The following is a 27,449-nucleotide window of genomic DNA, read 5'->3' on the forward strand; positions in this document are numbered from 1 at the left end:
TAATTGAAGCACATCACTTCAAATCACATCGCTGTGTTCAAAGCCCAAGTAAAAAAATAAATAAATAAAAAACTAATTCCAGTACAACTCATTTATACAAAGAAAGAAATTTAATAACATGATTAAGTTTTCAAATAAATAAATAAATACAGTGGGGGAAATAAGTATTGGACGCATCAACATTTTTTTCAGTAAATATATTTCCAATGAGGCTATTCACATGAAATTTTCACCAGACATCAGTATTAACTCAAGAAATCTGGAAATATAAAGAATCCACAACATTAAAGTCCATAAATAAAGTTTTGTGTAATAAAGTGGAATGTGACAAGAAAAAGTATTGAACACGCTAACTGAAATTTATTTAATACTTAGTGGAGAAGTCTTTGTTTATAATGACAGCTTCAAGATACTTCCTGTATGAACAAATTAATCAGCCGCAATATTCAGGTGTAATTTTGGCCCATTCTTCTAAACATATTGCCTTTAAATCTTGTTCTATTGGATTCAAGTCAGGTGATTCACTGGGCCATTCTAGCACCCTGATTTTTTTTTTCCCTCTAAAACCAATTGAGGGTTTCCAAAAAATGTTGGCGTGTCTAATACTTATTTCCCCCACTGTATCTAAAAGATAAAAGGTCTCTAGTTATCTAGTTTCTGCTGACATTGGCCCAGTAGTGATACTAGATAATTACAGCTCTAAGCAAACCCCCTGTGATATACAGATATATAGACTGACTGCTTGTAGCTGTATATATATATGTATATATATATATAAGTTATACATAAAAAAATTGTCCATTTATTGTTTATTCCATTCTATTTCCTTTTCATTCCTCTCAATTGGCCAAAATCTGGCCAGAATTGTGTGAACAAGTACTTTTTGGTGTCTGATTAACTTCACTAAGATATAAATATATAGTACATATGTGTTTCTAGTATTAGAGGAAACTGAAATAAACTAACAAATTTCAATATATGAGGTGACAACCTTCAATAGTACAAGCTATTTTTTTTAACTTGTTAGTTTATTTCAACAAATACACTTACCAAATGTCACGAAATACATTTATATTACATTACATACAGTATTATTGTATAACTGAATTTGTTGATCATGTTTTATGAGCTAAAATCAACAACAGACCACTCTCTGGTTTGGAGCCTTACATCACCATAGCAGTTATTGTGCCATCTAATAATAACAATAATAATAATAATAATAATAATATGTTTAATTTTACTCCGGTTTCCTCCCCCAGTCCAAAGACATGCATGGTAGACTGATTGGCATGTCCAAAGTGTCCGTAGTGTATGAATGGATGTGTGAATGTGTATGTGATTGTGTGCCCTGCGATGGACTGGCACCCTGTCCAGGGTGTACCCCGCCCTGTGCCCGATGCTCCCTGGGATAGGCTCCAGGTTCCCAGTGAGCCTGAAAAGGATAAAGCGGTATAGAAGATGGATGGATGGATGGATATGTTTAATTTATACAGCACCTTTCCAGAGCTCAAGGACACTTTACAATATTAAATGATGAAATGATAAAGTAGATGGCAACTTTTTTTATATAAATGACTTTAGATACCTGAATGACTCACTGTTGAGGAGAAATGTTTATCAGTCCCTCCAGGATTGCAGAAATGAATAATGGTAAATCAAGCAAACTCCCCAATATTCAAAATTACCGCAGATTTGGGCCAAACTGCGTCATGTGACGTCATCAAAACGCGTATTCAGTCAAAGCCCTCTTCGAGTCACGTGCGTCGAACATGAGTCCAGTTGAAAGGTCTAATTTACCAACAAACATCACTGCGAAAGACCATGCAAAATAATTTCGCCAATTCGAGTAGTTTTCCGCAAAAAGGCACTTTTTTTTTTTGAAGAAAAAAACCCCCGCAGTCTTTCGCAGTGATGTTTGTTGGTAAATCAAGCATTCTGCAGCTGTGTTCTCACCTGGAGCATAAGAAAAAGAAAAGAGAAAATGATGGGGTTGAAGACAGAAAAAGCCATTTCCACAATGAAATGTTCGTTAAATTACATGACATAAGGGACGTCTCCACGATTATATGCACAAATATATGCGTGACGATTTATTCCTTATGACTGTGAATCATTTTAACAGTCTATTTGCCGAGATTGTAAGTAACTGTAGACGGAATTTTTTTGTACTCCATGTGGATCAGAAACCATTGAAATCGGTTGAGAAATGTAAACATTATTGTGCTTTTAAACCGAAGTAAAGATAGTTTGCGGTTCGAAATTCACATTTCTTTTTGCAGTAAATCCGCAATGCGCTGCTGTAGACATGTAAACATTATCTCATGTTATTCGACGTCGACGTTTTTTTCTTTTATTTAACCAGAAAACCCACAGCTCCTCCGTTTAATTGCATTTCTTTATAAGGCAGTCTTGCCCCAATCAATATGGCGGACGCGTTAACGTATCATAGCAACAGTCTATGTGGACCTGACTTGACCTGCGTGAAGTTAACTGTTTGCATATTAAAAATGTACTTTAACTATTTTACTGGCAGATTTATTATAATCGATTTAACGCATGCCAAATACCCTGCCTTTAAGGTTTGGTTGTGAACTGGCCAAAATGAGTTTTTAAAAACTGTTACTAATACTGTTCACAAAACGCCATTTGAATATGATTACAAAATTCCCCTCAAATCCACAGTGGATTTTGACAGTTGTGTTGATCGCCTGAAAGAAAATCTGTATCAAAACACGAACAATTTCCTCCACAATATTATTGATTAAAATATAGAATTTAATAAACTACAAAACGACAGAATTAAAATAGCATAATCCGCTAATTAAATCAAACCGAAACTAAATGGTATAATTTTTACTCCGGCATTAATTCGGGCACTTCTGGATGGATTGATCACAAATCAGACATGGCAGCGCAGATGGCGGTAAATTCAGGTAACCGACAAAAACGTGTTATATTATTGAACTATTCGTTGTGTATTTTAATTCAGGTGTTTAAAATAAAACTAAGGTTACTTTTATGTAACTGAATGGACTGACTTGATGCCGAAAGTTTCTCTTGTTCGTTCTATACTGGATGTGCATTAGCATTAGCATTGGGAAGCTAGTTGCTTGTTAGCAGCGGCGAGCAGAACCAAGTGTTTAATTAGTTTAGAGACTATGTGCACTGTCTCTATGTGTTTAGAGGAAGAGACGGAATGGTCGTAAGATAAGTAGCTACTGATAACTCAGACGTGTGTGCTGTGCGTATGTGTTTTGGTATGGTAGTTTGCTAGTATTCGCATGCTAGTTGAGTAGGTAAACTGGTAAACTTCCACACTTTCGACATGCTGAGGCGGTGTGTGATTTGGGACCCAGCCCGAGGGACCGGTCGCAGAGTCACGCTCATTCATATCATCGAGCACAATTAGCTGTCCACATATTGGAGTTAAAATATTCACTCAGATCTTGAACAGTAAGAACAACAGTGATGTGCAACACTGAGCGTAAATGTGTAGTGAGATGCCGCTACCCAGATAACAAGTACTGGTTCCCTGAAAGTTCTGGAAACGTTCGTTTTTGATTCACAAAACTTTCTGAGAGCGGAGCCTTTTTTTTTGAGAACGTTCTCCTAATGGTCCCATAACTGAATAATCTTTTGGTAACCCGGAATGATTTGGAGAACGCTCCCATAACTGAATAATCTTGTGGTAATTAAGGAATAATTTGGAGAACATTCTCCTAATGTTTTGGTAAGCTTTAAATTATTTGAACCTCTGATCAACCTTGTAGTAACCTGTGATGTCTCGGAGAACGTTCCTCTAACATTAGTGGAAGATTGTCTGACCCTTCCCTATACCAGTGGTTTTCAAAGTGGGGGCCGCCAGGGGGCCCCCGGAGCCTCAACAATTTGGTGTGAAAAATAAATTCTCACTCTCAGACAACCACACACACACAATCAATTCCTAATGTAATGTAAAGATGTAATTATGAATAAAAAAAGGGGGATATATTCAGAAGTCTGTATTTTTAATGTGTTTTAAAGACATCTTGCAAAAGGGGGGCCTCGGTCAAATGTTAATGCCATTTGGGGGGCCTTGCCCTGGAAAAGTTTGGGAACCCCTGCCCTATACAAAACCTCTTACTATACTGATATAAACCTTGTTCACTATGTTCTTGCTCCATTTGTATCTAATTAAACCCGATAGGCACACTCACGTTCTAATATAACAAGCTATATTATATATATATATATATATATATATATATATAAGTAATAACCCTCACTGTGTTAACTAAAATATCACATTCTACAAATGTTATTACAATCTTCCCCAAAAAATAACTAAACAGGTACTGAACACTAACGTTAGTCTTTGTTCTGTATTTGCTGTGTGTTATCTAACCCAGGACTTCTTAGACCAATTTCAACATAAAGTTCACGGAACCTCTTAAAACATAATGTAATAATTATTCGTTTGGGACGACGCTGCACATTTGTCACCACTCTGAAATCCTCCTGAACCTGATGGTCCCTGATTGGTTTTGCCACATTTTCTGATCCAGTCCAGTGCTGCTTTTATGTCCATGTGTGTTATCTAGTCTGAGAACACACAGATCTTGCACATGCATGCAGGATACAAATTGCCTTAAAGCATCGCACAGCCATAGCTGTGTCCTTGTCACTCGATGTCTGTGATTTCACAAAGTTGCTACAAGTTTTAATAAGTGTTAATTAATGAATTAATTTCTTTTTATGAAGGAGCCAGTCTGTGGGGGCCTCTGAAAGAGTTGTGGGAAATTGTCGAGGGGGCGGTGTGGAGGAGACAACCTGAAAGTGTTCATCTTCTGGATGTGCAGTTAAAGAAACACAAGCCCTACTTTCTGTCCCTGTTTAAAAACCCAGTGAGTACTCCTGAAAAATTCCTGACTATTTCAATCGAGTAGACCTGTTGTGGTTAAACTCTGAGTCACGTTTAATCTGCTTTAAATACCTAATGGGTACATTAGAAGAATACAATAGAAAAGAGGGAGAACAAAGAGGCTTTGACTGTTTATAGCTGCTATAACGTGTGTGATAACAGGAATTAACTTGTTTTGTGGTGGTTCCACAAGAGTAAATCTAATTTTAAATCAGATTAAAAGAACATTTTTATAAAAGTCAGGCAAATCAAAACAAGTAATTGTGGTGGTATAAAGTAGAATAAAATGGGAAATGCTGTATTTATTATTAGGAAAATAATCAACTCTGGGGCATCACACCACCCTGTCATTGGTTATTTTTCACAAGTTTTATTCCTGACTTAGTTGACCATTTATCAAAGTTGTTTTTAATTGTTGTTTTACTCTTTAATTGTTATTATGATATTACATTTCCGTTATCATTCCACCACTAGAGTTTAAATTTGTTCCTAGATGAAATCAGTGTGAAGTTAATGTAACTGTAAATTTCAGAAATGTTATTGAAGTGTTAGTGTTTCTGTCTTTATATGGAGATTATGTTGTTATGCCTCCTTAGTAATGTGGTTGTATTTTTCTAAATAGCCAAAGAGTGCGGAGCAGAGAGAGAAGGTGAGGAAAGCCAGCACAGAGGGGATTTCCATTCAAGGCCAACAAGGTGCACGGCTTCTACCTGAGCAGCTCCTCACAGAGGCCTTCATCCTGAGTGACCTTTTTGACCTGGGAGAGCTTGCTGCACTAGAGCTGCTGCTTGCTGGTAAACACACACACTAACAATGTCACAATAACAATAACGTTTGTTATATAATAATGAAATAATTTGCACTAAACATTATTGTCATTTTAAGACCATTTTATGCCACTGATATAATGATAATATAACACCATAATAATGCAAGTACGCCTTGTGAAAGAACAAGGACCTTTAATTCTTGAAAATATTCAGCCGTTGGAATTGGAATAATAATTCCGCAATTGGAATTGGAAAAATAAAAAACCTAAATAGAACACAAATAGAATAAAACCACACAACCAAAACAATGCATAAAATGGACTGTAATACAATATTGTGGATTGTTTATGCTTTAGTTATTCATTGTCTGTGTCGTTGTGCGTCATTACGGACAGAACGTATTCACAACGTGACTTACCGTTGTACCTAGCGCCTTATTTAAGTTCAAGTTCTTTTGTGCATTTGTGTCATTTTGTGCCAAAGCGAGTAGAAATATTACGTTTATGTTGTGTAAACGTGTGATTAATCCGATACGTGTATAGGATGCGTTCGGGCGAGTTAATTAACCTGCTAGTAAAGCGTTTCAGTTTACTGCTGTTCATTCACTGTTCAGCTTCAGCTCACCAGCTTAAGCGGCTCGATCCCCGACGTTATTGACGTTATACGACTGGATAGTTTGAAACACCAGAGCTATTCTTTCTAGATTTTTCTTCTTCAAAATATTTCGATAGCACATTGTTAATATGTTGCACATCGTTCTTTCAAAAGTATGCTTTAATTCAAATCAGTGCTAGTGCTTGCTTCACATCTTAAATGTGAATGCACACGATTTTTGCATTCGAATGTGCATGTTTATCTTAAATCCGATGAATATTCGAAGTTTGAATTTTAATTCGACAGCCGTAGAGCAGACGAGAGGACAGAAGCAGCGCAAACGGCTAAAATGTTGGTGACATTCATTCTTGTGTAAACACAGTGGGCAATAATAATGAGGTGAACAAAAATGATCGATGTCATGTCCATGTATCGTATGATCAGTTGATGAGGTAATTATCGTGACAGGCCTAACACTCACTCACTCACTCACACACACACACACACACACACACACGCATGCAGCGGAAGTTCTAAACAAACATGCACACCAGGCAGTTTCCACTGAACAATCACAGACTGTAACATTAACTACAGGCGATCTCATCAGAAGAAGTATTGTATAGAATAAAAAGATGTCTGTATGTATAATGAATGATTGACAGCTTGTGTGGTGAGTTTTCTGAGCATCACTGCTCTGTTTTTAAAGGAGAACACCAGCAGCCTCATTTTCCTGGACTGACGAGGGGCCTGGTGGCTGTTCTACTCTACTGGGATGGCAAACGCTGCCTGGCCAACTCTCTCCGCTCACTCATCCAGTCACGTCATGGCAAAACTTTCACTCTTGACCTTAGGTACGGTGTTTTTTTTTTGTTTTGTTTTTTTGGGGATGATGTTCTTCTTAGTTCCCTGTTTGTTTCTGATATTTAAAATTTAAAACATGTCTTTACATCTCTGGTCTTTCTCCATCTCTCTCCGTAGTGCGGATTTGGTCAATCTGACCACGCGCTTCACAGATGAGCTGATGAGTCACGGTTTGACCAAGCAAATTCTAAACCTCGTGTCGGAAGTCAGCGTGACCCGTGAGTTTGAGAAGCTGCAGAAGGAGCGAGGCCTTGGCAATGAGAAACACAGAAAGGAGGTGAGAAGCTTAATGTTGTTCCTTACATTATGTCAGATGTTGATGAATTACTATGTATCTTTTTCGAATGATGCTGTGTTTTTGATTAAGGAAGTAATAGAAGGCTATTATCACTAAAGAGTTCCAGTTTAAGAGTGTAACCATGGCATCTTTGTCCTCTGTAGGTGTCCGATCTCGTCAAAGAGTGTCGCCGGTCTCTGGCCGAGTGTCTGTTTGCATGGACATGTCAGTCACCCCTTTGTAAAGATGATACACTTGCTCTTATTGGCCATCTAGAAACCGTAACTGCAGAAGCTGATGGCTCGTTGGATAGTGTGAACCTTGCGTTGGTAATGGCGTTGCTCTACTGCTTTGATGTCAGTTTTCTGGAGCAAGGCACTGAAGACCGAGACGGTATGTCATTTGTGAAACTTTTACTTGACTAGAGGCTTTGTACCAGACAGTGTGTGAAATCTGCATATGATTGGCAAGTTTGAAAGCCACTTAATAAGGTGCATGTGTGTGTTTGTATTAGACTTGCTCCAGGCCCTCCCCCTTGTGACAGACAGGAAGTATGTGTCAGGGGTACACAGTCGGGTGGTGGCGGACGTGACGTGGAAGCTGCCCGGGTTGCAGGCGCTTGTGAGGCTGGCGTGGGCGCTCTCACTCCGAGCGGTGTCACAGCTCCCTCAGGGTGCAGGCATGTAAACACATTTCAAAATAAATTGCAGGACATCACCGAACAAATTAAACAGCGATAACAAGCAGTGGATTCTATACCGGGGAACATGTCGTAGTGGTAGAAATGTTTGTTAAATATAATTTTAAGTGTAACTACGTAGGGAGCATATGTCATAGCCGTAAATCAACTGAACTGCTGCATGTACAGCAATGTGGCTGAGGCTACGTCCACGTTGGTCTGGATAGAGCTGAAATCGGTATTTTAGTTTTTAAAATGCTCTCTGTCTACACTGGCGTTTTCAAAACGTTTTCCAAAAATTGCTCGTGCGCAATGAAACGTCTGAAAACGCTCACATCCCTATACCGCACATGCGTAAAACCGCAAGAAGCTTTGGCCTGCATCATTTGAGAGATGACGAGTGTTTTCGAAAAGCTCAGTATTTTTTACTGGACATAAACGCCGTCTCGGTGTGATGGAAGGCCAAGACGTAGAGAATTTTCAAATTTATCCGGATTAATGTGGACCTAGAATTAATCTGATATTAAGTTCTTTAAGCTACATGTGCACTCTTGTAATTAAGTACCTTAATTGCTCATTAGCATCTACCATAAAGATACCATTTAATGGTAAAATCGCAGGTTTGTTTCATTGCCGTTTATAAATAACGAGAAAATATGATGCCTTAAATATCTAAAACTGGCCTATAACTTTAGAGTTTAGCGTTTTAATTATTTTTTTTAGATTATGTTTAATAAAAGAAAAATGCATTTACGTTACATACACATTTTCATTTTATATATATATATATATATATATATATATATATATATATATATATATATAAAAAATGAATAAAAATAAAGAATGAGTGTGTCTAAACTTTTGACCGGTAGTGTGTGTGTGTGTGTGTATATACATATTTTTAAAAATATTGTGATGTAAATTTTGGATATATCCCGCACCCCTATGTTTTCCAGTGAAGATTTTTTCACTATTGTTATCAGAGTGTTACAAACCCAGGAATTGTTCCTGTTACCTCCTCAGCACTTGTAGAGTTCACCGAGGCCGATGAAGCACTGGCTGATCAGGCGGTTTTGGGAGGAGTCTTCCTCTTCCTGACAGAGGGCGTTCTGGCAAGTGAAGGCTTCTGCGAGGAGGAGTTCTACACTCGGCGACTTCACGCCCTTATCACCGACTTCCTAGCTCTCATGCCCATGAAGGTTTGCACTCGAGTGAAAGGTTTACACCTTACACTGTGTATGTGTGAATGTTCCTCTCATAAAGCATGTATAAATAGAGAGAAGGTGTAAAATGGCTGTGTTCAGGTGAAGCAGTTGCGTAACCGTGCTGATGAAGATTCTCGACTGATCCACATGGCAATGCAGATGGGCACCGAGCCTCCATCTTCTCTGCGGAAAGACCTGGAGCACCTCATGATACTGGTATGATGAGCGGTATTATGTTTGATGCTTGCTCAGTACTGTGCTGTGTTGCCTAAATAAGAGTGTGTGTTTGTGCATTTGCCAGATTGGCGAGTTCTACAGTAAGGACTCATTTGGGTTGGAGCTAGGTGTGGAGTTCTGGTGTCCGTCAGAATCTTTGCAGCACACGTCACTTACAGGGTCCTTTCTAGGTGTGGCCCTACAGCGGCCTCCTCACAAACAGGTGCGTATGCGTGCGTCCATTTTTGTGTCTTGTTCTTTTTCTTTTTTTTTTAAGCAAGTGTTCTAACCAGTTTGTTGTACTCAGTAATTGTGAAATGATACTGAAAGGAGTAGTTTTGATTTTACAAAATGTGACCACCAAATGTGTGTGTTGCTGCACAGGTGGTTCTCTCCAAGTTTGTACGCCAGATGGGAGACCTGCTGCCTGGCACTTTGTATATCCCCTACTTGCGTATGTTGAAGGGGCTTGCCAACGGGCCACAGTGTTCTCACTACTGCTTCAGTCTGCTGAAGTCCAACGGAGCTCCGCACGGTAAACATCACTGCAGTTCCATAATGTGCATGAATCCATGCCAGTGGTGGTGCTTAAAGTCATTCCAGTGGCATAACCAGTGTAGAAAGCGTGTAACTTAGTCATCGGGATATCTTGAGGTTTCGGTTGCTATACATTTAGCTGATGTAGTAAACTTGTGCTCACTTTAGCATGCTACGCGCTCCTCGATTGTCTCTAGTGAGTGTGTAGAGACTGTTATCAGTTAAGAACGGCGTGCTGTTAATTTAGGAAAATAAGGATTTAGGATTATTTAGGAAAATAATCAACGATGGGGTGGTATGATGAGTTATGAGTTATTGTTAGCTCCAATAACAGCTTGAAGTGTTTTATTTCTCTTAGCATTTCATCCTGGGCAACTCTAACAATTATTTATTAAAGTAAAACACGCCATGCAGCTCGTCATGTTACAGAGAACCCACAAAGCACCAAATCCTCAGCCCTGGGAACTTTCCTGTGATTGAAAACCTAATTACAACTCTATATCTGATTTGTACAAAAACTCTGACACTGGAGACACTTTCCAAAAACTGAGGAATAATCTCATTACAGATAACTTCACCGCTTAAATAAATATGGACGTTTTTAAATCTGTTTATTTGTAACGTCCACCATAGGAGTCCCTATGTAAGCTGTTACTATAGAAATGATTTTAGAACAAGATCAGAGCAAGAATTATACAAACATGTGATTTGCCTCGCAGCTAGAGCTACTGTCAGAGCTGCTGTAATAGAAAATTTATAAACACGTACTGACCAATCAGAATCAAGAGTTCAAGAGCACTGGGCTATTAGAAATGGTTGCAACCATACAGCTAATGTACAATTTTCTACAAAGCATTGTGTTACTGTTTTATCAATCTATCAAAAAAGGATTGTGGTTCAAACTGTGCCTACAGGGTGGTGTTCTGTTTTTTGTGCTTAAAAAACATTTAGTTGGAACTGAACAATGGTAGGAACTGAGCAGAGTAGAGAAATTGGATGTAGGATTTGATATTTGTTGCAGAAGTTCGACCTGGGCATTTATTGGAGCTTATCAAATTTATACCTGTGCTAATTTAGATAGAATTGAGGAAATATCGTTTCAAATGTCACTTATCCCTCTGTTGAGGGATGTGATGCTTGCTGCTTGCTAGACTCTTGGCTAGGTGATGTGAGCTTGCATAGAAAATCGATCACTTTTGTTGCTTGCTAGTCTGAATGCAGGGTGAGAAGGAACACGTGCTCTTGCCCCTTTATTTAGGAATGCATCTGCGTATACGATGTTAAATTGTCAAAAGTAACATGAGTGTGTGTGTTTTTTTTCAGGAGAGAAATTGCAGGGTGGTGTATCAGGATGCCCAGTGTCGTGGGAGCACTTGTTCCATTCCCTCATGCTGTATCATGAGAATCTGAGACGGGACGTTCCCAGTGCAGACTTCACCCAGTATCGCCATCCACCCATCAGAGGCATCACTCAGAGAGAGCTAGAGGGCCTGACTGCTTTCCTCCAACTGCTCACCACCATCACAACCTGGGTAACACATACATATATGTGCCCCCCCACACACACACACACTTTAGTATACTTGTGAGGACCTTCCACTGACCTAATAATTACTGTAGCTAATTAATGTGGTGCTGCACCTAAATCTAACTGTAACTCCAGTAACCAGAGGGAAATAATTTTTAATCCTTCAAACAAGATGTCCAAACATACCCATACACTCAAACATATCTGCTAAAGTTATAAACTCATAGTGCAGCAATCCACTGACGTTAGTTATGCATATGTCTGCTACAGGCGTGTTTGTGATCATGTTATTTTTTTGGCATTGTTATTTGTGTGGGTGTGCGTGTCAGTGTGAGAATGCACGTCTAGCTCTATGTGAGCACCCTCAGTGGACTCCCGTGGTGGTTATGCTGGGTTTACTCCAGTGCAGTGTGCAGCCGGCACTAAAAGCCCATCTTCTGCATGCCCTCGCTGCCTTCGGCAAGTCTCCGGAGATTGCTGCCTCCCTCTGGCAATCTTTGGAATACACACAGGTAAGTGCACATACACTCTGCATGTACACACTGTATGTTTTGAGCCACTTTGCTAATAATATACAGAACCTTGATTGAGGAATTTGTCCAACGTGGCCATAGACCTGGTATATGTGACTGATAATGCACCAAAATGTCATGTTTCTGTCAGATCCTGCAGACAGTAAAAGATCCTGGACAAAGACAAGCTGCAGGCATAGAGGTGAGCTGACACTGCGACACTTTGTTTATAACGTGTGTGTATATATACAGTATATCTAAGTAGGTCATTTCCTTGGCATACACAACCACAGCTGATTAGCAGAGTATAACGTAGCATTACACCTTGTTTTATAAAAGTTATTACATTATAATTATATATTATAATGTATTATGACTATTATATTATAATAATTATGATAGTTCTAAAACCAAGAGTAGGGATGCTCTGATTGATCGGCCGATAATCACATTCTGTGAATCAGTCTTTAAAGTTGGCCGATATCACGAACCGTTCGCAATTTGAGGTCGTAAATCACACCATGACGTTAAACTTTAGTGCTGCAGTCATGTCATCACCAGTGTGGAATTATTACGAGGTTTCAAGAAACAATGAAAAATTCACCATTTGCTGTGTTTTTTTAAAGGCCTATTAAAATGTCGACTGTAAAAGGAACATTTGTTGTGCTTATTTATTTGATTATCAATGCAAACAACAATCTACAGCATTACTGTAAATAATATAACCAAGGCAACATCTGTGGTATTACTTTATTGGGGGAAAAAGAAAGGTTAACAGTGACGGTCAACAGAAAGCTTTCATATCACTTATATAAAGCTTGAACAGTCGGGATCGGTATCGGCCGAAATCATTAATCGGTATCTGCTGCAAAAATCCTGATCTGAGCATCCCTAACCAAGGTGCATTAGATGAACTCCTTGATGATGAACTTCATGTTTATGTGTAGAATTTCCAGAAATGTATTCTTGGCATTTTCTCACCCGAGTTCTTGAGGAATCTCCCTGAGATGCTTTTTAAATGGTATTAAAGGAGTTCCCACCTATGCTGGACTTATTGGCTGCTTTTCAGAATATTTCACTCCACTAAAAAAAAAATTTTTTTGTAAATAAAATGTTAGTTTTAATGAAAGAAATGAATATGTTGGCATGATTATATTTTTGTCTACAACACCGATTTCAAACATTTAATCATACACCTTCAGATCAAAAGGTTTTTAAGATCATGAGAAACATTTCTGTCAAGTGTCTCCAAACTTTTGAGCGTTAGTGTGTGTATATATAAAATAATATATACATTTATGAACCTGTCCTGAATCCTAAAAAGGAAAAAGGTGTTGTGAATGACACCAGTTGCGTGTCCTCCTCTACAGGTGGAGCTGAACGAGATCGAGTCGAGTTGTGAGGAGTACCCTCTGACCCGGGCCTTCTGTCAGTTGATCAGCACTCTGGTGGAGAGTGCACTTCCTGTTAACCTCGGGGCGGGGCTGCGTGCACCGGGATTCCAGCCCTACCTCACTTTCCTGAGAGACTCTATTTTCCTTCCTTTTCCAACACGAGCTTACCGTCGCCCAGCTGAGAAGGTACTGTGCGGTGGGCATGACCACACCACACCACCTTGTTTTACTTTACCTCTCATAAGTTTCCCATAAATTCCTGTTTCCCTGTCTCCAGTGGGAGGTGGCAGAGGCAGTGTTGGAGGTGTTTCACAAGCTTCTACAGAACTACGAGCCTCAGCCCGCTGACTTCCTGCAGGAGACTGTGGAGCTACAAGGCAAGCAGGTTCCAGCCCATAAGCCCCCGGGACACAACCTCATGTTCCACCTGCTCAATGACTCTCCCACCCTATCCCTCTGCCTCAGCCTCTTGGAGGAGGGAGTTCGTCAGCTTGACACCTACGCTCCCTTTCCTGGTCAGTTTATCACTAATAATAAGTGAATTTCCTCTTCTCAGTAATTTAACATTTAACATTTTACTATTTTTGTCATTGCTGAGCTAAAAGTGTGGAAGAAGTGTAGTGGTCATGATGATGTTGGTGATTGTGTAGGTAAGAAGCAGTTGGAGTCAGCAGTGCTGCACTGCTTGAGTCTGCTGGATCTGGCCCTGCAGAAAGAGGTGCTGTTCATGGATCTGCTTAGAGAGAGCCAGGCCTCAATGCTGGTTTCTCCACTAGAGCAGTTATTGCAGGGTGTCAATGTCCAAAGCAAACGCGCTGACCACATCATCAACATCGCCAGGTGTGTGTTGTTTCTTATCACGCTCATATACATATGTTGAATAGCACTTTGATATTTCCGTGTTGAAAATATACAATATTTCTATCAATATTCTGTTAGCAAGAGTGTATTGATTGTATAAAATGTACAGCACAGAGACCATGGCTTCATGGTTAAGGCTCTGATCAGAATTTCTGCACTGCCATGCCACCATTGTTAATACTCTCTGCTCAAAGGGAACCATATCATGGCTGATCCTGTGCTCAGACCCCAGCTTTTTAACTAGCTCGGACATGTGAAGGAAAGAATTTCACTGTACTGCAGTGGTGTATCCAGGAATTCATTTAATGGGGGTGCAAATATTCTACATAAAATCACTGCATGAGCTGTACAATTAAGTTGAAAAGCGCAACACACTCAGTGTTTTTGGTGATAACATACATATGCAGTGCCACATATTAAGAATAGATGATATACAGTTTACAATGCAAGTAGTAGTGTGGTCATGAAATTCAAAATTCTAACTAGTATCTAATTCTCTGAATGTTTTTAGATATGTCGTTTGCATAATCTGAATCTAACTGTCGCTTCGTACTACAGGTATCTGTACCACAGCAGTTCTAACCCCGATGCCGCGTTTCTGAGCGCTAAGATCCTGAGACATATTGCACGCTACTCCAACATCCAGTCCAGACTTGTTGGAGACTTCACCCATGACCAGGTGAGAGACCTGCTCCTCTGCTCACTGCTCTGCATTTGCTCATATTTCCATTCAGTCGCAACATCTGGCGGTTCTATAGAATAGAAAGTCGCAAAACGGAAATGCATATTCACTCACTCATGTCAGTGTAGTGTTGTGAGTCTACTCTAAAAGCTGGTTTGTTGTGTTGTGAACAGGCAATAAGTGAGAAGCTGATGGCTGGATTTGTGGAGTGCCTGGACAACGATGAGGCTCAGGAGGGTGTGGAAAAGACAGATGGTGGGTCTAACTTAAAAATGGCTATTTTCTGTAGGTAATAAACCGTGAATCACACCTCTTTACTGTGTTTATCTAAGTCTGAGAAAATCCTCCTCCGCTTTATCTGTTTGTATAAATCAGACTCTGACCCTGAGAAGCGTGTGGCCAGAATCCGTCACGAGACACAGATCCACATCCTGAACCTACTGATCACGTCTCTGGAGCTAAACGGTCCTAACTTGGGCCTCTATTTGTTAGGCTACGAGGTCAAGAAACCTGTCTCGTCAACTAATTTACAGGACCCAGGTCAGTTTGTGCAGTGTACAAGTTCGCTGTTCATTTTCGACATGTTATCTTGCATATGTTAAAATTGATGAAGATGAGAAGGTTAGCATTTTCTTTTTGTCTGGTTTACTTTAGGGGTTCTCGGTTGCCCACGTAGTTGCCTGCATGCAATACTAAGTTTGTTGCAGAGGGGCAGCGAGAGACGTTCTGGACCTGTACTTACTCAGCAAGCCCCACACTTGGCTGAACTCTGCTACCAGGTACCAACTTTTATAATAATGACTTGTATTTTATTTATAATGAGCCTTTTTATAGCAAATGTGCTACAACAATGTATAATAGCAGTGATGTGACAAAACAGATTACAAAACAGAAGTTTAAAACTAAGAAAAGGCCAAAAAAAGAACTTAACTGATGACAGATATGTGTCAGTGCTGTTGTAGCTACTGTTGTGTGTGTATATAGCTTATTCTACTAAAATAAGCATGCTCTGTACTCTCTAGGTCATCTACCAGCTGTGTGCATGTGCAGACACCTCTGGGCCGACTATGCGCTACCTGAGGACCAGTCAGGACTTCCTGTTCTCTCACCTGAAGCACTTACCCTTTGTCATAGCAGGTTGGTGCCGCCAGTCACAAGTAACTCTCTTCTTTCTTCATCGATTGGTTCTTTGTTTCAACCTTCCTCCTGATGTTGCAGGGAACGAGATTGCTGCACTTAACCAGATGTCCTGGCTTATGAAGACTTCGGCTATAGAGCTCAGAGTGACCTCATTGAACCGTCAGCGCTCGCATACTCAAAGGCTTCTCAATCTTCTCTTAGATGACCAGCCACACATGCAGCATGCAGGTATAACGTGAGCGCAATTGGAACACTCCAAATCAGCTTCATATCGATGACCCCACTGCAGGAGAGAACAATACAGTAGATTTGTACAAAGCATTGATGCCTTTTCAGTAGTACTAAGTCTGTACAGGATTTCACAGAGGTTTTCGCGATTGTCGCTTTGAAAAATGCTTGATTTTGCTGTGGCTTTTTTCAAAATTTGCTATGCAATTTATGGAGTTTTTCATTTTTTTTTTGTGGAAAACTACTTGAATTTCACAGTGCTGTTTGTTTGTAAACAAGAGCTTTTTAGCTGTACTCATTTTTGACACACGTAAATTGAAGAGGGCTTTGGTTGATTGCATGTTGTAGTAACGTCACATGACGCGTCTTGGCCCAAATCTGTGAAAAATTGCAAGCTTCTCAGAATATTGCGGCGATTACTTGCTTTTGCACTGATTTCTGTGATTGCAAAATCTGAAATCAGAGATAAGTGGTAGATGGCGTATTTGTTATTTAGAAGTGAAATCATTTCGGAACTTATTCAACTCGGATGAGTGAGACATGCAAAGACCGGCTGAAGCAGTAACGTTTTGGGTAGGCTATATTTATTTCTAACCTTGTCGATAAAGACAGATAGCTAACAGACAAAACCTGTACGCCCCGGGCAAATACATATTTATTTTATACTAGTTAACTACTACTAGGCTTCTGGCTTTGAGCAGGACTTGAAATGAGTTTAGCTCACCAGATAAAAGCCTTTACTCTCATCCAAAAACAAACTTGAGCGTCTTCAGTTTGCCAGACACTACTGGAACTTCAAATGGGATCGGGTTCTATTGTCAGACGAAACCAAAATAGAGCGTTTTTGCAATAAACACCAGAGGTGGTTTTGGTGCACACAGAGAGGTAGCCATATAGAAAAGTACCTCATGCCCACGGTTAAATATGGTGGTGGCTCTTTAATGTTTTGGGCTGTTTTTCTGCCAGAGGACCTGGACATTTTGTTAGGATACATGGCATCATGGACTCTATCAAGTATCAACAGATATTAAATAAAAACCTGATTGCCTCTGCCAGAAAGCTTAAAATGGGCCGTGGTTGGATCTGCCAGCAGGACAATGATCCAAATCATACATCAACATAAAAATAGTTTACTGACCACAAAATAATCAAGGTTCTGCCATGGCCACTCCAGTCCCCTGACTTAAACCCCATAGAAAACCTGTGGGATGAACTGAAGAGGAGAGTCCACCAGCGTGGACCTCGAAATTTGAAGGATCTGGAGAGATTCTGTATGGAGGAATGGTCTCAGATCCCTTGCCATGTATTCTTCAACCTCATCAGGCATTATAGGAGAAGACTCAGAGCTGTTATCTTGGCAAAGGGAGGTATCACAAAGAATTGACTAAAAGGGTGCCAATAATTGTTGCACACCTATATTTAACAAAGATATTTTTTGGGATAAACTTGTGTTGTTTGCAATTGTTTGATATCCATGAGAGCAGAATATTTCTGTGATTTTTTTTTTTTTTTAATCAAAAGGTTAAACAATAATAATAAAAACATATTTACCAAGGGTGCCAATATTAGTGGAGGACCCTGTATCTGTGACAAATTCAGGCTTTCATTTAAAACAACCTGTCAACACTTGGTTATAGATATTGCTTGAAACAGCCACTGATGCTTTGTTTCTTTTGACCTATTACAGATGGAGAGATGGGTATGGAGGATGAGAGCAGGTCTGTTAGTGGATTCCTGCATTTTGACACGGTCTCTAAAGGTGGGTTAAAGCCTCGGCTCACGTAAACACACACAGTCTTCACTTTGAGGTGTCCGAGCAAAAATAACGCCGCTGTAATCTTGCGTTTCAGTGCGCAGGAAGCTACTGAGTGTTTTGGATGCTATAAACTTCAGTCAGGAGGTGCCTGAGCAGCTGCAGCTGGACTTTTTTGAGCGTGCTCAGATTGAACAAGTCATCTCCAACTGTGAACATGTCAACGAGCAAGGACACACCGTCTGCAACGTCAAGGTGTGTGTTAGCACAGTGCCATGCAGCTATGCGTGTTCTGTCTGTGTGCGATTTCCCATGTTCTTCCTTTAGAAAGCCAAACTGCTTGTAGATTTAGATTTCAGTTTTTTTGCTTTTCTTTGTGTCAGTTGCTGCACAGAGTCTTGGTTGCAGAAATCAACGCTCTGCAGGGGATGGCTGCTATCGGGCAGCGGCCTTTGCTGCTGGAGGTTAGTGTTTATGTTGCCGCTGCTGTTCATTTCTTCAGCACATTTTTTTTTAATTTTGAAAATGATACTCACTCTTTAGAATACGGAGATAACTTGTTGGTTCCATTACTTGGATATTTAACATTAGTATGTCATCTTTGGCATACTGAAAGTATTTTTTTGTGTATGGCATGGGGATGTATTAATAAGTAATATACACAGTTTGCCATTTTAAATACAGTGCTCTCTCCTTCTGTGACAGGAGGTGAACTCCATCCTGCAGCAGGTGGTGGAAAGGAACCGTGTGCGACGCAGCCTGAGTGCCAAGCGGCATGCTCTGCAAAGCTGGAGGAGTCTCGTGGAGACCATCCTCACTGCATGCCCTGCTGAACTCATCCCAGCTGATCAGAGACAACTCATTATCAGAGACCTGCTCCTTGACTTGCATGACAAAGTACTGCTTAATGTCTTTTACACCTTTCTGTTGAGGTTTATATTCTGTGATGGGTTTCTATAAATATATTTATTTCACACCCGGGCTCTCATCTTCCCTTTCAGGTTTTATCAGAGGATGCTGCTGTTGAATTGATGCCAATCGTTGCTGGGGCAGTGTTCACCTTGACGGCTCACCTCAGCCAATCAGTGCTGTCCGAGCAGCAGCAGGGGGCTGGACTGGAGGGTGGTTCTTCTTCAGGGTTCGCCTCTATCGCTAACTCGGCCCTTCACCTTATTCTGAGGAAGCTGCTGGACTTTATTCTATGCACAGGTGTGTAAACGTCTTTTAAAAGCAGGCTGTTTGGACTTTGTTATTGATTTCTAAGTTGCTAAATCATAACTGATGGACTGAAGTTAATATAAGATATTTATATGTATGTATGTATGTATGTATGTATATGCTATTCTAGGTGGAGGATTCCAGCGTCTGCGTGCTCACCTGTATGGCTCGCTACTCTATTACCTGCAAATTGCACAGAAACCTGAGGAGCCAGACACCTTGCAAACAGGTATACCACATGCACAGGACTGTTCAGTGATATTTTGCAACCCTGACACAAACTGGGATTAGAAAGTCTTTTTTTTTAAATTATTATTAAAGAATTTATAGCGTAATTTGTCATTTGCAGGAGCGTCTATGTGGGAGCGGTTAACCGCACCAGAGGACGGTTTCTCTAAGCTGCAGAGAGAGAACCTAGCCATCATAGAGAGCTACGGCACTGCTCTGATGGAGGTGGTGTGCAGAGACGCCTGTGACGGCCATGAAATAGGCAGGGTAAGAGCCAAACTCTAGTTTCCTTTTAAACTCCCGAGTTGTCATCTGTCCTTAGGCCTAATGCGGAAAGGATTAAGAATGCATGTTTCGACACCTGCCTGTCTTATTTTGCTATTTTAATTCTTTAAGGATTGTTTTCAAAACTACTGGATGGTAAGCTTTGACTAAGATCATTTTGATAAAATGCTAAATGTGTATGGAAATGTTGCCGTAAACATCGTTCTGGAAATGGAACTACGTAAGGAATAAACGACAACAGGACAGGCTGTTATAGGTAAATAATAAAGGACAGGGTGGTGTGATGCCTTTACACCACACTGATGTTGACTTTTTTCCCCATAATAGCACATCCCAAAATTGGTTTATTCCTCTTGTATACAATTTGTATAACAATTTTTTATTTATTGAAAAATGATGCATTGTATATTTTATCCATTTACTTGTTACTAGTTACGTTAATGTTGTGGAACTTCCGAGAATCCAAGAAAAGTTAGTTCCTGTTATCATTTGCATCTTTCCCTCACTAGCCTCTCTTTTTTTCCTCTCTCTCTTGAAGTTAATGAGACAGTTTTTCTACTGAAACAACAAAGTTTCTTTCCCATTTGCCATGTTTACAGTTACATTTATGTAGCGCTTTTCTAGACACTCAAAGGGGGAGATCTCCTCAACCACCACTAGTGCTTAGCATCCACCTGAATGATGTGACGGCAGCCATAGTGCGCCAGAACGCCCACCACACATCAGCTATTAGTGGAGAGGAGAGCGTGATGTAGCCAATTTTTGAGATGGAGAATATTAGGGGGCCATGATGGAGAAGGGCCAATGGGGCGAATTTTGCCAGGTCACTGGGGTTATACCCCTACTCTTTTACGATAAGTGAGCTGGGGTTTTTAATGACCACAGAGAGTCAGGACCTCCGTTTAACATCTCATCTGAAAGACGGTGCTGTTCTTACAGTATAGTGTCCAAAACTTGTTTGGAAAACTTTAGCGTAACATCTGATTGTTACAACGCTCTGACACTGGAGACCCCTTCCAAAATGTTAAAGAAATGCCTCGTAGAAAACTTCACCTATATCAGCAATTACACACACTCTAATATTCAAAAATATTTGTTATTGACCAGACATTATCGGACGTTTTTGATAAAGCAACGTGATCTTGTTCATGTGACTGCTTTCCTAATTCTTTTATTTAAGTGTGTAATATCAATGATGCAATGCTTTTTGTCCATCTTAGATGCTGGCTCTGGCTGTGCTGGACAGGGTGTTGTCTATAGACAGACAGAGCCAGTGGCTGGTCTACCTGTGTAACAGCGGCTACCTGCGCGTTTTGGTGGAGAGCCTGAGGCAGGATGATGCCGCACTGCAAACCCTGCTGATACCCCAACCACCTCTGCTCAAACCATTATACATCTATGAGTCAAAGATGGTGAGAGAACACTCTATTGCTTTTCCTGTCATATGGCAGGTTAAAATACATACATTGTGTTTCTGATGCCTTGTGTGTGTGTGTGTGTGTGTGTGTGTGTATATGCAGGCGCTGCTGACCCGTGTGGCTAAGACAGCACAGGGAGCTGTGGAGTTGTTGTGCTGTGGCCTGGTGGCTCAGCTGGTCGAGTGCCAGGTTTTCCACATGCTGCCTGAGAACGACTCACTCAGGTGAGATGGGGGATCAGGAGACAACGACTGGAGATGTCATTTACAGATGTTATACAGATGCTTGCTGTCTTCTCTATAAATTTCATGATGCAGCTTAGATACACGACATTTCATAACTATTTTATACAGAAAGACAAGATAGACTTTTGTCGGTGTAGAAATCTTTTGTTTGTACCCGTTTGTTATTCTTCATAAATCGTATTCGTTGTAGTTACGGATTGTAATGTACTTCATGTGAATGTGGTAATATTTAATACATTTCTTTATTTAAATTATCATGTGATGAGTGATGTATTTTTGAGATTATGCATGTCTGTCAGTACCTGTAGCTTTTCCACCATCTCTATATATCTGTGTAGAGTATTTGGACAGAGAGACCCATCAGGGTTCATCCCCAGTCCTCTGGAGCGATATAGACAGATCCTGCTGCCTACCCTCCGACTCCTGCAGGTCATCCTCACATCTACTACTACACACCACCAGCAGGGGGCAGCACAGGTACAGTTCTTACTCATGCACATCTGTGCATATGGTCCACATTGGCTGGTGTGTAATTGTTTTGTGTGTGTGTGTGTGTGTGTGTGTGTGTGTGTCCAGGTGCTCCACTGGCTGATTGTGTACTCGGACACCATTCAGTCAGTCCTGCATAGTCAGGATGTGAGCATGGGGTCGTTACAGGAGCTGTCTCTGCTCACGGGCATCATCAGTAAAACTGCCCTCCCAGGTACTCAACACCTCAAAAAAATGCATTACTAATGTTAATGCCCATATAAGGACAATGTGAAATAACCCCATGTGTTCATGACTCAGGGGCCCTGGATTTTGGGCAAGAGGTCAACAGTGCAGCCATGCTGGAGTTCCAGGGACACATCGGCAGATTCCAGGTACAGATTTAAAAAGCCCTTGACTGACACCTGTGCTTCAGTTTCTTTGATAGGGCTTGGTTACTAGATTCAAATATTGAGTAAGAAAAAGAGCTAAAAGCAAATGTTCAAGCTGTGCTTTCATTAGTTACTCGTTATCACAGTTACACATCATGCAAAGATTATGCAGCAGCAAGATAATCAGTAAGTAATCAAAAGGCTGTGCCAGTCAGTCTAAGCAGATGAACTGATTTAGATTTTGGGATTGATCCAAACAGGGTCAAGGTCACAGCATGGTCTAACGCTGGAATTAGTTTTCCTTCAATAGCTTCCTCACTGTTTGTAGTATATTTTCAGGCTATACAAATTAATAACAAGTAGGACTAGACTTGGTGGTGGTGGAGGCAGAGGCATCCCTGTGGACACCGTTGGCGTCGAGTTGTACTTGTTCAAAGAATAAGACCACAGCCCGCTCTCCTGTTTTCTATTTGCTCAGGTGTCTGAGGGTTGTAAAATTCAGATGAACTCAGTGCAAGTGACAGGCTTTTATTTTTTAGATATCTTTTCTCATCCAAGGAAATTGGCTTTTGGACCTAGTTTTATTTATGTTACATCTGCGTCTTTTAGATGAGACGTTAAACTGAGGTCCTGACTCTCTGTGGTCATTAAAAATCCCAGGACACTAATCATAAAAGAGTAGAGGTATAACCCCAATGTCCTGCCGAAATTCCCCGATTGGTCCTTCTCTATCATGGCCCCCTAATAATCCCCATCTCTGAATTGGCTACATCACTCTCTCCTCTCCACTAATAGCTGGTGTGTGGTGGGCGTTCTGGCGCACTATGGCTGCCGTCACATCATTCAGGTGAATGCTACACACTAGTGGTGGTTGAGGAGATTCCCCCATACTATGTAAAGTGCTTTGAATGTCTAGAAAAGCACTATATAAATGTAATTAACTAACTACTGCTTTATGTTCCATTTGTATAAAAACCAGGTTAAATGGAAATCTGATATCTCTTTATGTCTCTCTCAGCGCCAGTGCTTGTCCCTGCTTGTGCGCCTGGCTGGAACTGACCGCGCTCGCTACCTGAAGCAGATGGAAGAGAGTGTTGCCCCTGGTGAACCAGCGGACAAAAGAGAGGAGATGGAACTCGCCATGCAGCAGGTATGAGGACACAGTAAAACAGCTACCTACTTATATGAGCGTGTACCTTCCCATACACATTGCTCATGTCTCACCGTGTCTCTGTTTGGTTAGATCTGTGCTAACATCATGGAATACTGTCAGACGCTGCTCCTGCAAAGCTCCGCCGAGGCTCAGTTTACCGTCTGCCTCTTCAGCCCTTCAGCCAGCGAACCAACAGGTCAGCTGTCCGTCTCATATTTCATACACACTATGTACACGTCTACTTTTGCAATCTTCCCCTAAACTTGTCCTGTGCACTTTGTTCCTCTTTGTGGCTCAGATGTGGCGGTGCCATCTGTGTCTCGGGTGCCCAGCCTGGGCCTTGTCCTGCTCCTGCTGAAGAACAGCACCACAGACTTCTTTAGATACCACGACAGCCACAGACAGAGCTTAAGCAAGCTGGAGAGGCTCGAGCAACTCGCTCCAGAAGAGCTCAAAGAGGTAGACTACAAACTAACCTGTTGTATCAGGTCGAAGATTCTGACCAGTTTAAATCACAAAAAGCCACTGAATTCTTAATAATGGCATTTAAGCACCATTGAATTCATAGCACTGAAATGTGTATCCCCCCCTATAATTCAATTGTTTGAACTCCTTATTAAGATTTCAGTGTTTTAACATTGAAATATTTTTTTTTTTGCTTCCATACAGCTGACATTAAGATCTTCAACCTACTAATGAAAACATTATTTAAAGTATTTTGTCTCTGCATGCAGTTGTGCCAGGGCCTGGTGTCCGGATCAGGTGGAGTGGAGAAGATCCCGTCAGTGCAAAGGAGCGTGCTGGCCAAACGGCGTCTTGTTCAGCTCGTCAATAACCGTGCCAAGCTACTGGCGCTCTGCTCATGTATCCTTTTACACTATCCTTCTAATGTAAAGTGTTGCATTAGTTTGAATTGTATCACTTGGGTGCTGTCTTTTCTTGACGTTACGTTTTCAAGACATCATTGAGACTTGCCTCTTTGTGATCTGGCGCCACCTGGAGTACTACCTTCTCTATTGCACACCCAGTAACCCCAAAGACTCCCTTCTGCCAGGATACAGAGGTGAAGCTGCACTTTCTACCTACAGCTAATGTCTTGCATACACTACAAGCATTTTAAAACCGTAGAGTTCAAGTCTAGACTAAGCATCACATACTTCTCTGATTTGTGTAGTGTTATTGTGACTGAAAAGAAATAGAGTTCAGTTAGAGAGCACACTAATGATTAGAGATCACACATTACCTGACATGTAAGATGCAGAACTCAGTGTTTCACAAATACCCTCATGTTCCCTGTGGGTCATTAATACAATTTCATTTGTCTGAAATTGTACCCTTTTTTTTATTTCTTCTCTTTTAAATATGATTGAATCTGTTTTAATTAGATGCACAAGAAATTTTCAATCACAATATGGTGTCACTCGGACAAAACTCAGAGTTAATAAATGCATTAAATGCATTGGGAGCAGGTGTGCTACCTTCTATTGATGTTTCAATCTCAGAAATATCAATATGAGAATGTAAATACAATCTAGAAGTGGCTGGAGGATAGGAAGTAGTCTTGTTACTATAGGAATAGTACAATAGTAACTGTTACTATAGACACCATATATTAGAACAAGCACATTAATATTGACCTCTGACTTGCCTTTACCTTTATTGTCAGTGCTGCTTTTATTTATATATAAATCCACACTTTCTGACAGGACAGATTTGAGAATTCAGCGGCGCTGTCGTATAAACAAACTGCAAATTCAGTCTTATTGAAACGACATCTGAAAAGTCTTAACAATTATTACATTCAAATTTTGGGATACCTGCCTACACCCAGTGTTTACTTTCATTGAAGAAGTGAAATTTCATCAGAAAGCAAACAATTGGAGCGCACATCCCTTGCACGCTTGAATTATATATGTGCTACTATGTGCCCCACAAATCTGCAGACTAGCCTCACCCAGCACAGATTAAACAGTTAATTGAGGATATAATCTGGATAAAGTCTGTAATTAAAAAAAGTGTATTTAAATTAAACGTTGGGTTAACATATCTTCACTAATTACGTTTCTCTTTTTTTTTTCTGGGTGTAGATGTTGGTGTTGCAGGTCTGGGCCTGTCCAGGGTCAGCCAGCAGGATCTGGAGCAGGTACAAACCCCTTCACCATTCCCTCAGTGCATGTTGTACAGAATATAGTTTGTACTAACAGTTGTGTGTTTGTGTGTGCAGTTGCAGAGCGATGTGGCGAGCAGCTTCACCGAGCACTTACAGAGGAAGCTGCTGGAGGTCGAAGGGCTCTACAGCAAAAGCCACTCCCGCCACACCTTCATCCAGGCTCTGACACGCAGGATCCGTGGCCTGGTGCGCCACACCAAGAGCTAGACACACCCTGCCTGAACAGTTTCAGTAGAGTGTGTACCACCGGAAGAACTAAACACACCAGCTCTCAGAGAAAGAGTAACATAAACACTTCTGTGCTGTAATTTAAATCTGACTTGTATACCATGATTCTGCTTTGTTTATGAAATGCTGTCATAGAATTTTCCATGTTTTTTGACTGTCTTTGGCTATTACGATTTTCTAATGAGTATAAAATAAATAAAATGACTAAATAACTTCATTAGCCTCCATTTGTGATGATGCAGCACCAGTGTAGTTTCATGGGTCTGATTGCTGATACCATCCCTTCTGAAAGTATTGGAACAGCAAGGCCAATTGTTTTGTTTTTGCTATATGCTGAAGAGATTTGGTTTGAGATCAAAACATGAATGAGATGGTAGATCAGAATTTCAGCTTTCAGTTCCTGGTATTTACGTGTAGAGGCCATACCACAAGATGTAAACCACTCATCAGCAGTAAGAATCAGAAAGCCAGATTGGAATTCACATAGAAATACAGAGATGAGCCACAAAATTCCTGAAACCAAGATTAACCTCTACCAAAGTGATGGAAATGTGGAGAAATGAAAGATCAAAATGTGGGGAAAGAAAGGATCTGGTCATGATCCAAAACATATGAGCTCATCTGTGAAACATGGTGGAGGTAGTGTCATAGTGTGGGCTTGCATGGCTCACTAATCTTTATTGATGTGATTCATGATGGTAGCAGCAGAATGAGTGCACAAGTTTACAGGAACGTTTTGTCTGCCAATTTACATAGAAATGCATCCAATCTAATTTAGAACATGGTACTTTTGGCAACAGATCACCCAACTTTTAATTGAACAAAAGTATTGGAACAGATAGTCTTAAAGTAAATAACACTTAATATTTGGTTGCATATCCTTTGCTTGCAAAACTGCATTAAGCCTGTGACTCAATGACCTCACCAAACTGTTGGTTTCTTCTTTTGTGATGCTTTTACAGGCTTTTACCGCAGCCTCTTTCAGTTGTTGATTGTTTCGGGGAGGGGAGGTTTCCTCTTCAGGAGGAGAAATACGTCTCAATGTGGTTAAGGTCTGGTAATTGACTTAGCCATTTTAAAACCTTCCACTTTTCCCCCAGATGAAGTCCTTTGTTGTGTGCTAGATTGTTTAACACTTCTCCTGTAAAGAACAGGAATCTCAGGCTATCATGGGTACAGGTTCAGCTGTCCAGTTTGGGTGAGTCTGCCCACTGCAGCCTCAGCTTTCTGTTCTTGATGAGCCGTAATCAAGATTAAAAAAAAAAAAAATGCTTGAAATATTTCCCTTTATGTGTAATGAAACTAGAATATAAAAAAGTTCCACTTTTTGAATTAAATTACGGTGGAAAAAATGAACTTTTCCACTATAATATTTTTTTTTTTTAGCTGCACCTCTAAGTGAAAGACTGATCTCCAGTTATCAGAAGCGTTTGGTTGCAGCTATGGCTGCAGGTGGCTAAAAGTGGCACAACCAGATTTTATGTTTAAGGGGGCAATT

At 40.5% G+C, this 27,449-nt stretch overlaps 1 protein-coding gene across 1 annotated transcript; it reads left to right on the plus strand.

Annotated features, from left to right (window-relative positions):
* The first annotated feature begins 2,894 nt into the window (after nucleotides 1–2,894).
* Nucleotides 2,895–26,168, plus strand: nup205 (nucleoporin 205). The gene is made up of 42 exons (XM_053622803.1): nucleotides 2,895–2,936; nucleotides 4,744–4,886; nucleotides 5,526–5,697; nucleotides 6,977–7,121; nucleotides 7,249–7,408; nucleotides 7,573–7,801; nucleotides 7,923–8,087; nucleotides 9,114–9,289; nucleotides 9,395–9,511; nucleotides 9,597–9,734; nucleotides 9,896–10,046; nucleotides 11,372–11,580; nucleotides 11,906–12,088; nucleotides 12,240–12,290; nucleotides 13,459–13,668; nucleotides 13,760–13,997; nucleotides 14,133–14,322; nucleotides 14,902–15,022; nucleotides 15,199–15,280; nucleotides 15,401–15,565; nucleotides 15,680–15,804; nucleotides 16,048–16,162; nucleotides 16,244–16,393; nucleotides 18,081–18,152; nucleotides 18,244–18,401; nucleotides 18,530–18,610; nucleotides 18,852–19,043; nucleotides 19,148–19,355; nucleotides 19,495–19,593; nucleotides 19,714–19,859; nucleotides 21,098–21,289; nucleotides 21,398–21,519; nucleotides 21,879–22,017; nucleotides 22,117–22,243; nucleotides 22,330–22,403; nucleotides 23,419–23,550; nucleotides 23,644–23,749; nucleotides 23,852–24,012; nucleotides 24,288–24,417; nucleotides 24,512–24,616; nucleotides 25,641–25,696; nucleotides 25,778–26,168. Exons 1-42 carry the CDS (start codon nucleotides 2,909–2,911, stop codon nucleotides 25,928–25,930), a joined length of 5,916 nt encoding a protein of 1,971 aa, XP_053478778.1. The 5' UTR covers nucleotides 2,895–2,908; the 3' UTR covers nucleotides 25,931–26,168.
* Nucleotides 26,169–27,449: the final 1,281 nt, after the last annotated feature.

The sequence above is a fragment of the Ictalurus furcatus genome, chromosome 4 (genome assembly GCF_023375685.1).
Source record: "Ictalurus furcatus strain D&B chromosome 4, Billie_1.0, whole genome shotgun sequence".
In the NCBI taxonomy this organism is placed as follows: domain Eukaryota; kingdom Metazoa; phylum Chordata; class Actinopteri; order Siluriformes; family Ictaluridae; genus Ictalurus; species Ictalurus furcatus.

Coding starts and splice junctions, on each gene's coding strand:
- nup205 (XM_053622803.1), top strand. CDS start 2,909: ATGGCAGCGCAGATGGCGGTAAATTCAG. Junction 19,044..19,147: donor TCCTTGACTTGCATGACAAA/GTACTGCTTAAT, acceptor CTTCCCTTTCAG/GTTTTATCAGAGGATGCTGC. Junction 21,290..21,397: donor ACATCTATGAGTCAAAGATG/GTGAGAGAACAC, acceptor GTGTATATGCAG/GCGCTGCTGACCCGTGTGGC.